This window comes from Kogia breviceps, chromosome 13 (assembly GCF_026419965.1).
Source record: "Kogia breviceps isolate mKogBre1 chromosome 13, mKogBre1 haplotype 1, whole genome shotgun sequence".
Classification (NCBI taxonomy): domain Eukaryota; kingdom Metazoa; phylum Chordata; class Mammalia; order Artiodactyla; family Physeteridae; genus Kogia; species Kogia breviceps.
In genome coordinates, this window is record NC_081322.1 from 38,711,804 (window position 1) to 38,729,084 (window position 17,281).

The 17,281-nt window shown below is 40.6% G+C and overlaps 2 protein-coding genes across 4 annotated transcripts in view; one reads left to right on the forward strand and one right to left on the reverse strand.

Annotated features, from left to right (window-relative positions):
- Positions 1-6,236, reverse strand: part of RTN4IP1 (reticulon 4 interacting protein 1) — a 45,675-nt gene extending 39,439 nt beyond the window's left edge. For 2 of the 3 annotated variants that reach the window (XM_059083849.2, XM_067011545.1), the window contains exons 1-2: positions 5,522-6,236; positions 770-921 (exon numbers count right to left, since the gene is read on the reverse strand). In XM_059083849.2, the coding sequence (XP_058939832.1) occupies positions 770-921; positions 5,522-5,795 (426 nt within the window). In that variant the 5' untranslated portion in view covers positions 5,796-6,236. The remainder of the gene's footprint in view (positions 1-769; positions 922-5,521) is intronic. The other variant, XM_067011546.1, reaches the window with a different exon arrangement.
- Positions 6,237-6,291: 55 nt separating this feature from the next.
- QRSL1 (glutaminyl-tRNA amidotransferase subunit QRSL1) overlaps positions 6,292-17,281 on the forward strand; it is a 32,584-nt gene continuing 21,594 nt past the window's right edge. The window contains exons 1-3 of the mRNA XM_059083848.2: positions 6,292-6,432; positions 15,323-15,482; positions 16,207-16,305. Of these exons, the coding sequence (XP_058939831.1) occupies positions 6,409-6,432; positions 15,323-15,482; positions 16,207-16,305 (283 nt within the window). The 5' untranslated portion in view covers positions 6,292-6,408. The remainder of the gene's footprint in view (positions 6,433-15,322; positions 15,483-16,206; positions 16,306-17,281) is intronic.

Genomic DNA, 17,281 nt, shown 5'->3' on the forward strand with positions numbered 1-17,281 from the left:
AAACAGATCTTTTCAAGCCAAAGCTAAGCATGAGAGTGTTCCCCAATACATATCCCACCCTGTGAAAAATAAAGCACAAGTCAGCAATCCAGCAAATAATAGAGTTATTTTCACATGATATCAACGTATTATTTAGTATGATTCTAGATTTACCAAGTCAAACCACTTTGGAGGTAGATACCAGTAAATCCTGCTGTATTTACTGGCTACTTAGAGTACCAGTAAGAACACAGTCTCTGGGGCCTGAATCCTGGCTCTACCACTTATTAGCTGTGGGACCTCTTTATAGCTTGACTTCCTCACCTGTAAACTGGGCCTAACTGTACTTACTTCATAGGGATTAAATGAGTTATTTTATGAAAAACAACTACAACAGTGCTAGCTATTATTATAAGCTGACTTTAATTTCTTGGTATAAAAGTTCAAAGTGACAAGGGACGGGTGATTATATCAACCTTTAGCTATTTTAAAACCATCTAACCCATAAGGTAGAAATTGTCATTTAAAGACTTAAAAAGTCCCAATCATATATATCTTAAAGTCTTGCAATTCTTAAGCACTAGATTTAGAAAAGTTCAAGCACAGCAAGCTACTGTGACAGAACTAGAAACAGAAAGAAGAACTGAACCAAGAAAATGAGGGCTCCAGCCAAAGCTCGGTATATTTGTTGAAAAGAAGAAAAAAGGTCAATGATATGGAATATATTTCCAAAAGCAGCAGAATTAAATCTGCAAATTTTGAGAAGGAATAGTGGAATGTGATAACTCACCTCATCGCCAGGCTTGAAGTACCTCACATCAAGTCCACACTCCATCACCACACCAGACACATCCCGGCCCAGAGTCAGGGGAAATTCTTCTCCTTTGATTTTAATATGTAAAGGATCACGTTTCATATTTAAAGCTGTAGCTCCATAGCCACCTATAAAATACAATTTATTTGTTTCTTCCAAAAGAATCAGATGATTTCAAAACTACTGCAGGGTTACAGGCCAGGTACAATTCTAGATCTTCAAGATGCAGATTATAAAGTAATCAACCTTATAAATTTTTTACCATCACACAAGAAAGCATAAAAACAATGAATGTTGTTCCTTTCAAAGAAAATTATTTGGAAAGTCATAATCACTGTTTTAAATTTTTATTTTATACTGGAGTATAGTTGATTAACAATCACGGTTTTTGAAATTCCAATTGTGAAACTGTCTTCAGAACTTTCAGTATTTTCTTTTATAGGTTTTACTTTGTTCTTTGAAGATGGTTTCTTTGTTAATTTATTCATTCATGGACTTTTTAAACAACAAAGTCATCTGAAGCCAAGTCTGGTGAAGAAGATAATGTTAAAGTTGTCTGGTTAATAAACAAATAAATAAGGCATGGATATAGTATTTGACACTGACACTGGTCTATGAGTAATTGTCCCCACCTCACAAAAAATGTTTCTAGAACATCTCTGGGTTAAGTTCAAGGTTCCCAAATGGAAAAGAACCACTTGGCTGCATCAGTTCTGATATGTTAAATCAGTTTGACTGCTTTATTATACATCATTTTATTTTTAAGAATGTTTACATAAATATCAGCTAAACAGAGCTGAAAATGTTCCTCTGATCAGTATTTTTCTGGTTCAAATAAATGGCTATAATATCTATAATAATCCAAAGTAGCTTATTACACAGCTTCAACATATAAAATGGCTTTTCTAAGACACAAAACTACTGTTGTCATCTCTTCTGCTCGACATCCTTCTAAGAACATTTCTGCTATGTAAGGCTCCCCAAGATAAGCACCCTGCTTTACCTTTCTAGTGTCATGTACCACAATTTATGCTCCAGAATCACTAAACCACTCAGTAAGTCTCCCCTTTTCTCCCACTCATCCTCATTAAATCCTAAGGATGAGGAGAAACCAGCAAAGGAGCCCGAGAAGGCTTGGCCAGTGAAAAGGTATTCAGAAAGCCAAGAGAAGAGGGTCATTTAAAGAAGTCAAATGCTGCTGATGGGGAAGATAGTTTTTCAAATAAGGTCAAAACCTGCCAATAGGCTCCCCCCCGCCCCCGGTATGCGGGTCTCTCACTGTTGTGGCCTCTCCCTGTTGCGGAGCACAGGCTCCAGACGCGCAGGCTCAGCGGCCATGGCTCACGGGCCCAGCCGCTCCGCGGCACGTGCGATCTTCCTGGGCCGGGGCACGAACCCGCATCCCCTGCATCGGAAACGGATTCTTAACCACAGCGCCACCAGGGAATCCCTGCCAATAGGCTTTTAAAAAACAACCCCCCCCCCCCAAACAAACAAACAAAACAAAATACTGGATCCAACAACACAGCGGTCTTTCGTGACCTTTATAGGACTGGTTGCTCTGGCATGGGGTGACAGAGAGAATGGGAGTGAGAAATTGGAGACCATGAGAACATTCAACTCTTTCAAATAGTTTTGCTTACAGAGGAGAGCAGAGAAATGGGGCAGTGGCTGGAGGGGGACTAGTGCGATAGAGGAAAGATTTTTAAGTTTATTTTTTTTTCCTCTTTAAGAATGGAGAAATTAACAGCAAGTTTGTATGCCAATGGGAATGATCCAGTGGAAAGGAAAAGACTGAAGATGCAGGAGAGAACTGCTGAAACAATGCTCCTGCGTGAATGAGAGGGCATGGGGTCTAGAACCCAGGTGGAGAGCTGGGCTTAGGTGAGAGCAATGACAGTTAATCCACGCAGCAGGAGGTAGAGGATACAGGGAGAGAGGCTGACAGGAGGGTAGCTTGCAGAAGTTGTTTTTAATAAAAATCAAGACACATGGAAGAAAGTGTTTGAAAGTTGGGAAAGTCCCAGAAAATCTAAGCTGATGGCCACCATGCCAATATTACATACTTGCCAGCTGGCTGGTTACGAGTGCATTCTATCAGGGGAAAGAAAAACTTCACATGTAATACTCACAAAAGTCACATTTTACTTTCCTGTCTTACATTCCTTTTCCACTCTCAAACACAATTAAACAATTATTCACTGAAATTCCTATGTGGTTTGATCAACAGAAGTGGGCATTTAGCCATGTCAAATTTTAGCTGCTGTTTCAGAGGTGCAAAAAAAAAAAAAAAAATCTTCAGTCCTCTCTAGGCTACACAGCCTGCAGGGCAAGGTTGTTTTCTTGGTCACCTCGATATCACCTGAGTAACTCTGGCTCATTGGTACCAGCTAAACTAGCCCCAAATCCAGAAACAGCTGGTAGTTAGGAACTGAGAACCTGCTTGGTGACACAATGAATGGGAACCCTTAGGAGCTCTGTCCCATTCTTAGAGGTGACCAGTTTGGTTCAGAGTTGGAGTGGTTTGGAAAATCCTAAATCTGCCCTCTGTTTTAAAAGCTTTAATTCCATCTAAAGAAACCAAACTTTGTTGGTATGATGCTGTTGGCTGTATTTTTTTTTCTATTTTAAGATTATTCATTAGCCATTTATATGATTTATGATTTTATGTCCAACAATAGTGACATCTCCAGAAAAACAGCTGGCTTTCATCTTTCAAAATAGACATGTCCTTGCTTTCTTGTCAAGGGAAATAACTGCTCCTTACAGTTTACGATCTTGTACTCATTATTTTATTTCCCCATACTGCAGGTATCTTCTGCAACGATAATCACACATTCTCCAAAAAGAATTCATGAGCAGGAAATAAAGGGGATAACTTGCAAATAATGTTACCCAGTCAAGTCATAAAAAACTAAGATGTCTCAAGAATACTATATAAAAGTAAAATGTGTTATCATATTACATTAAATAGCAGCCAAGAAAGTCCAGATCCAGCCATTCTACTGAAGTTAAAATGTACACAGTACAAATTGTGCACGTGCATTCAAAGAAATGAAAAGTTAACAGACCTAAATGAAGACAAAAAGCACTTATTTTCGTTTGTAACCTTAAATTAGAATGAAAATATAAAATGATATTAAAAATAATGACTGAGGGCTTCCCTGGTGGCGCAGTGGTTGAGAGTCTGCCTGCCGATGCGGGAGACACGGGTTCGTGCCCTGGTCCGGGAGGATCCCGCGTGCCGCGGAGCGACTGAGCCCGTGAGCCATGGCCGCTGGGCCTGCGCGTCTGGAGCCTGTGCTCCGCAACGGGAGAGGCCACAACAGTGAGAGGCCCGCATACCGCAAAAAAAAAAAAATAATGACTGAATGACAACTACACATGTGAAGCACAGAAACAGGCTACAGTTGACAGGGCATGGGATCTACCTTCAAAGAGCTTATAATCAAGGAAATGAAAAAAACATAATGGTCACTGGGTATAAATCTACCACTTAAAGATAATTCTGATAAAAACTAAATTATCTTCATGCACAATGTAAATGGAATAAACTGAAACAACATGCCCAACTAGTAATAGCAATTATTACTTTAAAGCGAACAAAAAGAATACAAATGTGTATTTCATAAGGCAATCATCATAAAGTCATTTCAATTAATTCTTTTTTTCAATTAATTCTTAATAGAGCTCTCCAGCTACATTTTGAGTCCAAGTCTTTCCCCAAACTCCCTCCCCACAAAGAAATATGTAACAGTTATTCCTCACATGTCTAGATCAGCACTGTCCAATAGAGATATAATGCAAGCCACATATCTAACTTAAAATTTTCTAGTAGCCACTATAAAAAGAAGTGAAATTAATGTTAATAATATTTTACTTAATATATCCAAAATATTATCAGGTTAATTGTAATGAACATAAAATTATTAATATGATACTTTACATTCATTTTTTTCTTACTAAGCCTTTGAAATCTAGTGTATATTTTACACTAACTGTACATCCCAGACTAGCCACATTTCAATTGCTCATTTTTTTGTCATTATTTTCCAAAGTTAAAGTAATTCACGAATGGTAATCAATCTTTTCAGCACTATAATAATTGCATAAGGAATATAGTACTCTCCAAGCTTTGTCAATATCCACCAGCAGAAATTAAGATAACATTATTCCCATTGAGGATGGCGCAAAACAGCAAAGTGTATTTTAATTTTGCAGAATGCAACAGCAAAAATGAAGAAAGTACTGTGTCCATATCCTGGCATCCTGTTCTGCTGCTTTGTCCACTGGACCATTAAACAAAGCTGTGATTAGTGGGAGGGAAATAAAAATTACTATGGAAATGCAAATTCTGAACTGATATGAAAACATAAACATACCTCTAAAACGTGTGATGGACCTCAGAATATCACAAAGCTCCCAGGAGAGTGTACCACAAAGTTCGCTGTGGATACAATTCTCAAGTCCCAATTTACATTTTTAGGTAGTATTGGAAGCAATTCAAACTTATATTTTGTGAAAGATTAAAGCATACCGTGGACATTGCAATTTCAAAAATTTTGGAAATAATATCTACTGAGATACTGTCAAAACCCTAAACAATTCCTTTGTGTTAACCAAAAAAGTGTAGTCAATAACAACTGACCTTTTAAAGCTAATCCCTGATGAGATTGTCTGAAGACAAATTTTAAGAAAGGTAATTGAGGAATGTCTTTTGAAACTTACTTCTCATATTAACATCTATAGGATTTATACTCGCAGCGTGAACTTTGATAATGACTTCATTTGGGTAGTGTATCATTGGTATCATCATGTTCTGAGTAAATCGAAGCACTTCATTACTCCCATATTTATCTATCACCCAAGCGGGCATGACAGTGCTCCTTGGAGAGGTAGTACTAATCTTTCTAACTGAAGGCTTTTGTACAACTTGTCTTCTCCAGAAGCAAACCGCGGTGCATGCATTTCTTCTAAGTACACAGGTCTTCAGGAATCCCATCGTCAACAGTGGTTGAATTGCGTGCCCTAATTAAAAGGCACTTATACTGGATCAAACCCTCACACCTGAATTCGGTCAAATTCTGCCAAACACTCTGGCCGGTTTCAAAGTTGAGAATTCAAAAATGAAGTTAGACTGATGGAGCAACTGAAGAAAGAAGAGTATGAATCTACTCTACTCTTCACATCTGAAATGCTCCAATTAACGTTCCAGTCAGTATTCTGTCCATTCTCCTCCTCCCTTACACCCCCTCCCCTTAAAAACGAAAACAAAACCGCTAGAATCCTGCCCTGTCCCGGGAGCCCTCTGCGGGACAAGCCGACTCCGCTCGCGATCCGGATGTCAGGGAAATTCACACACTTCCAGGCTCCCGCCGCGACCCCCGGAGTCTCCTTGCCACCAGCTCTACTTCCCCGCAGGACTTCCTTAGCGTCGCCAGCCAATCGAGTGCAAAGATCATTTTCCTCGGGCTGCAATTCGACCAATCTGAGTACTCGGTGCTGACGGGTTCGCTGGCAAATGGCTGCGCCCATGTAATGCCGGCAGCGGCGCTGACCTTTCTTTTTCCTCCTTGTCACCACGCCGCTGTGGTGGCGGGGGGGACACGAGGACCATGTTGGGCCGGACCCTCCGAGAAGTGAGTGGAATTGTCTGCTGAGGGCCCAGGGAGGTCGGGAAGATTCGCGGAGTCCTTGTTCACGTGGACGTGGCGTCCCCCGGCCGGCGCGCATCTTGGTCAGCCTCGCCGCCTCCTTCCCTGGAACTTGGTGGGGGATTCGGACCTCCGGGTCCTTAGGCTGTGCCCCTCATATCCGTTCAGGAGTTAGGATCTCAGCGGGGGAGGCTTCTGCACCGCCGCGCTGTGGGGTGGAAGGGAACAGTGGCTTCTCCCGATTATTCGTTCGCACTGGCTGCGTGGAGCCCTGGCCGGTCTCAAAGTGGGCTCTGCCAGATAAGGGGGATTTGGCTGGTCCACGTCAGTCTCTCTTGTCCGCTACACACATCTGATGCAGTCCTCACTCAGAAGCCCGCAAATCTGTCCGTTGCAAAAGCCAAACTAGTGATTCTTAGCTTTTTCCCCCCTGGATATATTCATTCTCCAAGCTTCAATTACCACCAAGGTACCAGTGATTCTCTTACCCGTGTCTCCATTAACTGGACATCATTTTTGAACTCTAGGCTATATTTGTGAATGCCTAATGGACATCTCTTCCAAAACTCCCACAAGAGTTTGATCAATCTAACCAAAGCTGACTTCATCCTTGTAACAGAATCACCTCTTGCGTCTCAACCTCCATCATAAAAAACAAAAACCTAATTACGGAATTCTTAATATTCTGTATTTAGCGGCACAACTGTTATCCCAGTTGCCCTTAGATTCTTCTTCATAGGTCATATGCAGTAAGTCACTAAACCGTGTTAGTTATCTTTTGAAATTATGTCTGGGATCTGTTCTCTCACTTTATCCCTGCTGTTAGGGCTTTAGTTCAGATCTCCTTGCTTTCTGATCTGTCAACCTGCAGAGCTGTCTGCAGGCCCACTGCTATCAGAATCACCTCCGCCCGCCTTAAAACTACAGCTGTGTCCCACTCAGGAAGGTTAGTATGGTAAGGCCCAGAGTGTATGGTTTAACCTGGGTTCCAGGTGATTCTGCTGATGAGTAGCAATTGAGGACCTACCTCGTCTTCCATCTTTCATTTGTATCTTCACCTGGGAAGTCTTTTTTTCTTTTTCCAGCTGGCAGCCTTTTAGAAAGCTGTAAATTATGAGAACTTTAAATCCACAGGTAAATACATTTTTGTTTTACCATCCTAAATTGTATCTTGCCTATACTGTCAGTGAAGAATCCAATTTGTTTTTAAAAATTAAAAAATTTTTAACTCCAAACTTGTTTTAAAATGAAATATAACCTAAAAAATATGGTATTTTCTTTTTCTGCCCTTTCCCTCAGCACTACCTTTTTTTGTGCCACCCCTTCCTAATGTCCAGTGACATTAGGACATCTGACAATGGACATCTGACAATGTCCATTGTCAGAAACAACTTTTACCGCAAGGGGGAAAAGGGAAGCTGACCCAAGGGTAGTCAGGAAATTGCCTTGGCATGATTACTTTCACTTAATCACTCTTAACAAATATTTATTGATGCCTATTGTGTGGAAAACATTATTTGCTTATTTTCCCAGCCCATAATATAGCTTCTGTCCACTGTTTTTTCCACATCATTGTACCAATGCCCCAAATTCTACCAATTAGAGATTAATTTAGTACACATTCTGTTTTAAATATGTAAAGATGCCTGGGAATGTTGAATGATTTATTTATCCATTGTTGTAAATTATAATAGTTCAATCAGATTTCTCTCCATCACACCCTGGCTGAGATAATCCGTTAAGGAAAGGGAAAGTTTTGTGGGGGAGGGGATTGAGGGAGGGGCTGGAAACTGGCATTTTGAGACAATTTGGGGGGCCTAAGTGGAGGCTTAGGGCAGTAGAGGAGCCCTTGGAGGAAGCACTGAAAGGAGGTAAAATGCCAAATAGGAGGTAAAACTGCTACTTGTAAATTTTACCCAGGTACACTCAGTAAGGGGGAAGAGTCTTACTTTCACCTTCCTTTTTTGTGGCATGATCCCAGTGTTTCTAGGAACCAGATGCCAGGCTAATATTATTAAGCCTAAAGTTATATTAAATGATTATTATTATATTAAAGAAAGTTAATTATATATATCCAGTAGGCTTCTTGGGGGTCTAGCCTAAGAACATTTAATTCCTGTTTTATGGGAAAATAGACTCCAAATTCCAAACACTGGGGATTAGCATTGAAGACAGAAGTTCCTGTCCTCATGAAGCCTACATTTTTGTGGGGAAGCAGGCATTAAATAAGTTTCTTTGTTTAAGTAAATAATAGAATTTCAGGTAGTGTAGGTGCTATGAAGAAAGGTCAAGCAGGCTATATTAGCTGGGGAGATGGATGTTTTAGATAGAGTGGTCAGGGAAGGTTTCGCTGACTGAGCGGGTGATATTTAGTAGAGACCTGAAGGATGAGCCCTGGGAAGATCTGGGAGAAGGGTGTTCCAGGCAGAGGAAAGGATAAAAGTGCAATGTCTCTGAAGCAAGAGCAAACTTGATGTGGTCAAGGGATAGCAGGAAGGCCAGCAGACCCAAGAGAACTGAAGGGGAAGAGTAGTGGGAGATGAGGTTATAGATAAGCAGGAGCCAGATTACCTTTCTGGCCATGTTAAGGAGTGTGGATTTTATTCTAAATGTAATGCAAATCCTCTGGGAAGTTGTGAGTCTTTGGACATGATCTGACATAAAAATTTAAAAGCTCCGTCAGATTATTCAGGATTATGGTCTATAGGAAAGCAAGTTAGGGAAGCAGGAAGACCAGTTAGAAGGTCGTTGCATTGTCAAGAGCTGATGGCAGCATGGATAGGGTGATGGGAGGAGAGGTAATGTAAAGTGGGTGTTAGTTTTTTGTTGTTGTTTTGGGGTTTTAAATTTTTATTTATTTATTTTTGGCTGTGTTGGGTCTTCGTTGCTGCGCGCGGGTTTTCTCTAGTTGCAGCGAGCAGGGGTTACTTTTCGTTGCGGTGCGTGGGCTTCTCATTGCGGTGGCTTCTCTTGTTGCGGAGCACAGGCTCTAGGCGCGCAGGCTTCAGTAGTTGTGGCACGTGGGCTCAGTAGTTGTGGCTTACAGGCTTAGTTGCTCCGCGGCATGTGGGATCTTCCTGGACCAGGGCTCAAACCCATGTCATCTGCATTGGCAGGCGGATTCTTAACCACTGCACCACCAGGGAAACCTGGGTGTTAGTTTTTTAAGGTATGGCTTTCTGATGGATTGGATATGGAATTTGAGGGAAAAGAGATGAATCAAGGAGGATGCTTAGGTTTGGGGCCTGGGCAGTTGGAGAAATTGTAACATTTATCAAGATGGGAAAGACTCTACAGGGAGCATGTTGTGAGGAGAAAGTTATCAAGACATGTTAATTTTGAGATGCTTCTAAAGATATCCAAGTGAAGGTGTCAGTTAAACAGGTAGATATAGGAATGTGGAGATCAAAAAAGAAGCTAGGTATGAGGATATAAATTGTGCAGAGTAGAGGACATAATTGAAGTTATATGGTCAGATGAGATCTGAGTGTAAATATAGAACAAGGCCTAAAACTTTCCAACATTTAGGGGTCAGCAGTAGGAAGCAGAGCCAGCAAAAGAGACTTGAAGGAGTGGCCAGTAAGGCAAGAGGAAAACCAGGATGGCTTGGTGTCCTGAAGTACAAGTGAAAAAGAAGCCCTTCAAGGAGGGAGTGATGTCTTGTGTTGAATGCTGAGTGCTGCTGGACTGGGCCATAATTGCTGGATTTAGGAATGTGGAGGTTACTGGTGATCTTGATGTGCTATTTCTTGGAACAATGGAGACAAAAAGCATGAATGTTAAATGAGCGTGTTAAAGAGAGCACCAGTCAACCAGACACTCAGCTTTCAAGGGTTCTTCTGTACCTTCAGCATTTATCAAGACAGTTTTTCTTTTGAAAGACAGTTCTTTTCCTAAGTGAAGCTTTGATGTTCTCTGTAAAGTTAACAACATGTTCTCTTTTTGCTACAGAGTAGTAAATGTTGTAACAGCCTGCATAGAGAAGTAATAGAGTATAGTGGCCCAGAGCATGGGTTTTGGAAACAAGATCAGGCCTTGGTTGAATCCCAGCTCTGCTACTTTCTAGCTATGTGATTTTAAGCAGGAACTTCAGTAATTTATCTGTAAAATGGAAATAATATCAGCCTCTTAGTGTGGATATGAAGATTAAATGAAATATAAAACATCTAGGATAATGCCTAGAACCAAGTGCCATTATTAACACTAATTTTGTTACAGTGACAAAATTACTAGATTATATGTATTTACAGTTTTCTCTTCCCATTTTCTAAGAAGAATAGTTCCTGAGGGAGATTTCTTAATTTTTCTAAGAAGGTATATTACTTTTCTACTGCTGTGTAATAAATTAGTATAAACTTTTCAGCTTAAAATAACACATTCTTAAAACACATACACAATCTTACCATCTCACAGTTTTGTGGGTCAGGAATCCAGGAATGGAGTAACTGGGTTCTCTACTCAGAGTCTCACAAGGCTGAAATCAAGGTGTCAGCCAGAGTCGCAGTCTCTTTTGATGCCTTGGGATCCTCTTTTCACCTCACTGGTTGGCAGAATCCATTTCTTTGTGGTTGTAGGACTGAGGTCCCCGTATTCTTTCTTTCTTTCTTTTTAAAAAAATATTTATTTATTTATTTTTGGCTGTGTTGGGTCTTCATTGCTGCATGTGGGCTTTTCCCTAGTTGCGGTGAGCAGGGGCTACTCTTTGTTGCAGCACGATGGCTTCTCATCATGGTGGCTTCTCTTGTTGCAGAGCATGGGGTCTAGGCACACGGGCTTCAGTAGTTGTGGCACATGGGCTCAGTAATTGTGGCTTGCAGGCTCTAGAGTGCAGGCTCAGTAGTTGTGGTGCACGGGCTTAATTGCTCCATGGCATGTGGGATCTTGCTGGACCAGGGATCAAACCCATGTCCCGTGCATTGGCAGGTGGATTCTTAACCACTGCGCCACCAGGGAAGTCCCTGTTCCCCATTTTCTTGCTGACAGTGTGGGTAGTAGAGTAAATGAGCTCACGGGACAAGATGTGGGATAATTAGAACTGAGGTTTGGGAGATGATACAGATGTTGGTAATGATATAGTCTGGGCTAATGACCATGTGAGCTGGTAACTGGGGTGAGGTGAAGGAAGAGTTTGTGTGAAGTGAGGTCAGGAACTGAGAAGCCAGCTGCCCGTGTACCTGACTTGAAGTTTGAAGTCAACAAAAAGAGCAACAGGAGCCATAGAAAAGAAGATTACAGCAAACCAGCTGCTAAAAATTTCAGTGAATGAAAAGCAGTATCAGGGAGACTGTAGATTAACACACCAGGGAGAGTAACATAATCTCCTTCAAGGCCTGTGCTTCAGATGAGCTGGGGGTTTTGAGAAAAGAGGGAAGAGAAAACTTTTCTAGTTGATTTCATCTTATATTCAGATATAATACTTTTAGTTTTGCTCCAGGAGAGCTGTACTATTTATATGTCATAATCCTTACATCTAATCCATTCTAGCTAATTAGCATCTTTGTTTTCATTTCTCTTCTCTAATACCCTTATTGAGTTTCTCAAATCTAAATTTCCTAAAAATGATCCTAACAAAGATTGCCATTTAAAATGAGTACTCTCAAGGACTTCCCTGATGGTCCATGGTAAAGAATCCGCCTTCCAATGCAGGGGATGCAGGTTCCATCCCTGGTCGGGGAACTAAGATCCCACATGCCACAGGGCAACTAAGCCCACTTCCCACAACTACTGGCCTCGCGTGCCCCAACGAGAGAGTCTGCATGCATGCCACAAAATACAGAGCCCATGTGCTCTGGACCCCGTGCGTATCACAACTAGAGAGAAGCCAGCGCACCACAACTAGAGAGAAACACGCGCACCACAACAAAGAGCTCGTGCTGCAACGAAAGATCCTGCAAGCCTCAACAAAGACCCAGCGTGCTGCAACTAAGACCCAACGCAGCCAAAAAAATAAAGAAAATAAATAAATAAAAATTTTTTTAAATAAATAAATAAATAATAAAACGAGTACTCCCAGAACAGTATGGCGCACCCTTAAGAAACTAAAAATAGAGCTACCATATGATCTGCAGTCCCACTCCTGGGCATATATCTGGAGAAAACCATAATTTGAAAAAATACACACACCCCAATGTTCATTGCAGCACTATTTACAATAGCCAAGACATGGAAGCAACCTAAATGTCCATCAACAGATGAAAGGATAAAGAAGATGTGGTACATATATACAATGGAATATTACTCAGCCATAAACAATGAAATAATGCCATTTGCAGCAACATGGATGGACCTAGATATTATCATAGTAAGTGAAGTAAGCCAGACAGAGAAAGACAAATATATGATATTGCTTATATGTAGAAACTTTAAAAAAAGAAAATTATACAAATGAACGTATATACAAAACAGAAATAGACCCACAGACAAAGAAAACAAATGTATAGTTACCAAAGGGGAAGAGCGTGGGGGAGATAGGTAAATTAGGAACTTGAGATTAACATATACACACTACTATATATAAAATAGGTAACTATATACTTTATAGCACAGGGAACAATACTCAGTACTATGTCATAACCTATAAGGGAAAAGAATGGAAAAAATAGATATATTTATATGTATCACTGAGTCACTGTGCACCTGAAACCAATACATTATAAATCAACTATACTTCAATAAATAAATAAAAAGAATGCTCCCAGACAGTCTCCTTTCTTGCCCTTGTAACCATAACTGCAGTTCCTTACCTCTTATTCTCATATCACTTGGCAAGTCAGAAGGCAGCTTGAGGATTATGGGCATTAGGGGACTTGAAGGGAGGCAAAGAAGAAGAGAAAATGGCAGGCATAATTTTCCTTACTTTTATAATTTTGCTCTGGGGTAGGCCCGTCTATATACCTCTCTGTGTCTCCAGCTTTCCGTTTTTGCTAGTTCTGACGCTTGCACTCAGCCTATTTACATAAGCCCACTCCATGTTTACAATATTACAATACACTGCTGTCTTTTCTTTTTCTCCAGTTTCTCTCTTCTAAAGAGTTTACATCTCATACAAACCATTCAACAGAAATATCTCTTCTTGTTGCTAGGTTACCTCCTTTAAGTTGAGCCCAGCTGCCCCTCCCCATCCTGAACCCCTCTCCCAGCACCCCCATGGCAGCCCTTTCCTCCTCTTGTGCATCAGCGTTAGGGGTCCTCTCAATGGCCTATTTGCACTGCTTTTCAGGCTTAAAACCCTCAGGCCTAAGAATACCACCACTTTGATGATTTATTCAACAGCCTAGAGCAGATCATTTGCAGATTTTCCCCTAAATGCAAATTCCTGTTGCTTGATGTATATAGGACACATGGAAATACAGTCAGCATACAGGACAAGCTAAGCTTCCACTGGTGCAAAGAGAAATGGTGAAGGAGCAGTTACCTGTTAACTTTTACTATTACTACCTGTTAAGTCACACTTTACTATTTCTGTGACTTTGGACAAATCACTTAACCTCTCTTAGCTTCAGTTTCTTTATCTATAAAATGAGGTTCATAATACCTAACTTAAGTGGTTGGGGGTTTTTTGTTTTTTTAAAAAAATAAATTTATTTATTTATTGGCTGCACTTAGTCTTCGTTGCTGTGCGCGGGCTTTCTCTAGTTGCAGCAAGCGGGGGCTACTCTTCATTGCAGTGCGCGGGCTTTCTCTAGTTGCAGCAAGCGGGGGCTACTCTTCATTGCAGTGCGCGGGCTTCTCACTGCGGTGGCTTCTGTTGTTGCAGAGCACAGGCTCCAGGTGCATGGGCTTCACTAGTTGTGCTCACGTGCTCAGTAGTTGTGGCTTGTTGGCTGTAGAGCGCAGGCTCAGTAGTTGTGGCACACGGGCTTAGTTGCTCCGTGGCATGTGGAATCTTCCCAGACCAGGGCTCGAACCCGCGTCCCCTGCATTGGCAGGTGGATTATTAATCACTGTGCCACCAGGGAAGCCCTGAGTGGTTGTTTTAAGGGCTAAATAAAGTAATAAAGAATCTAAAGCAACAACAGTGCCTGGCTCTTGGTAAATACTCAGAAAATATTATTTTTCCCCCCATCCCCCTTGTCTGAGCTACCATTTTATCCAACTCTTTTCAGATGGTCTCTAAAGACTTGGTATCATCTTTGACTTCTTGTTATTCATTCCTTCTATTCAATTAGTAAGTATTTATTATTACTTCCTACAGGAAGTATTACAAGTCATCACTTCACCTTAGGCTTTACTTACTGTCAATATACAGGTTCTGGTCACTTGAAGTGCAGTGTATTTTAACGCGTTCTTTACTAGCCTTCCTAATGCATCAAAGACAGGGTTTTAGAAAAGCTTGTTTTTAGTTGGCTTTTGAACCCATATTTTACAAGCATTTCTCTCAATTTGTAGTGGCTCTTGCTTGAATTCTCCAATAGATAAAAAGGTCTGTTTAATAAAGATCACTTACTTGGGGCCATAAAGTCCTATAATGCCTTGTCTAGTTCATTCTGTTTTTTTGCACTGTGGATGGCCTGTGTTGCAGCTAAGCTTCTCTCTGTACACTATCTACCCTAACCCATGATTCACCCACACTGGGCCTCTGTTTCTCCTAGACAGGGCGACTTACCTAAACCAGTGATCTTGTTTGTTCAAGCCTGATGTAGAGTTCCTCAGTTAGGGATATGACTGTGGTGTCCTCCAACCCATCTTTTCAGCTGACCGATGTGTTACCCTTATTCACTACCCTAATTAAGTGTAGACTTGATAGGTTCTCTTGGTTTTGAATCCAAGCCTCACTTCAAATTTGTATACTTAACCACTCTATCTGCACACCTCAGTGTAACATTTGAAACTTCTGCAGACTTGGCAAAGGGTTTTTGAATTGTGTATACTCTAGGTTTCTGCGGCACTGAAACAAGGCCAAGTTACTCCAACTGAGCTCTGCCAAAGATGTCTCTCCCTTATCAAGAAGACCAAGTTTCTAAATGCTTACATTACTGTATCAGAAGAGGTGGCCTTAAAGCAAGCTGCAGAATCAGAGAAAAGATATAAGAAAGGTAAATTACTTTGAATTATACTTAATTGTGACATCCCAAGAGAAAGAGTTTAATTGGATGTAGCAGTCTCCATTTGGCAAGTGGAGCTTTAAACATAAATTCCTTTATTTAAAGAACTGGGGAATTCCCTGGCAATCCAGTGGTTAGGACTCCGAGCTTCCACTGCTGGGGGCTCAGGTTCAGTCCCTGGTCGGGGAGCTAAGATCCCACAAGCCAGCCGGCATGGCCAAAAAATTTTAAAATATAAATAAATATATATATACATACATACATACTTTTTTTTTTTTTAAAAGAACTGGCCATGAGGTTAATAAAAATGAGGCTAACGGGCATAATTGTCCAACTGTAATAATTTCTAACACAAATTTGATTTCTGAAGACATATCTTTAGCAAAAACTAGTATTTTAATAACTAGTATTAATGTCTGTATTTTGAACTAGATATTGGGTTGGCCAAAAAGTTCATATGAAAAAACCCAAACGAACTTTTTTTGGCCAACCCAGTATTCTATTAGCTTTTTTTGCTGTACGCGGGCGTCTCACTGCTGTGGGCTCTCCCGTTGCGGGGCGCAGGCTCAGCAGCCATCGCTCATAGGCCCAGCCGCTCCGTGGCATGTGGGATCTTCCCGGACCGGGGCACGAACCCACGTCCCCTGCATCAGCAGGCAGACTCTCAACCACTGCGCCACCAGGGAAGCCCTATTCTTTTGGCTTTTTAATGCAGGTCACTCACTCGGGGATTTAGATGGAATTCCTGTTGCGGTAAAAGACAACTTTAGCACAGCCGGCATTGAGACAACATGTGCATCAAACATGCTGAAAGGTAATGTTTAACTGACCGGAGTATTGTTTTATAAAAATAGGTATTTTTCAGTTTAAGTTAAAGATAAGATACTAAAGCACAAAGATATTCTCAGACTGATTATATCTGCAAAGGAAATAACTTAGGGTAGAATATTACCTTTTTACTATTTGCTCTTTCAGAATGCAAAATTATTCTTCAGGGGTAGGCCTGCTTAATGGATGAATCCTACTTAGGAAGACTTGATAACTGATCACAAACATGCTAAGTGACCTCTAACACCCACTTGTTGGTAACACAGAAATAAGTATAAAGTGGCTGTCATTCCCCCTCCTTTGCAGATGGTACGAGGATTTATTAGCATCTACTGTCTGATTATTTTTATCTCCTGACTCCTCCATCTATCACTATACTTAGTATAGTGAAGCTTAGTTTTATTTTTTAAAGTTTAGTAGGTCAAAAAGGAATCATATTTGTCAAGGTATTTGGATCCAAGGAGGAAAACGAAATGGAAAAAGCATATTTAAGGTACTATGCACTAAAACTAACATTCTATGAGGTGTATGCCCCAAGTTCCTCTGATAGGTAGACTGGTTAATTGTCTGGGAATATACACTAGATAGAGGAAGTTTTAATTGACAATGAAGATCTATTCCTGCTGGAAATAGATAAAAATTACCATGGTATTGCACATCTGAGAAGAGAAAGTCAAGTACAATGAGCAAAATAATGATTTGTGATTAGTTTCAAATAAATTGGGTACATCTCATTCAATACTTTGTAGTACTGTTAAAGTCAACAGTTTTAGGATGTAAAGACAGAATATATAGACTTTCTTTGGAAAACATATAGCAATTAGCAGTAGAAAAAATTAACTTTCAGAAGAAAGTACAACCTACTACTTAAATTAGGAATAATTAACATATGTCAATATGAATTGCTTAATTGCAGTTTAAAATTTTGTTTCTTGTATATGATTTACATGTTCACTGTTTTC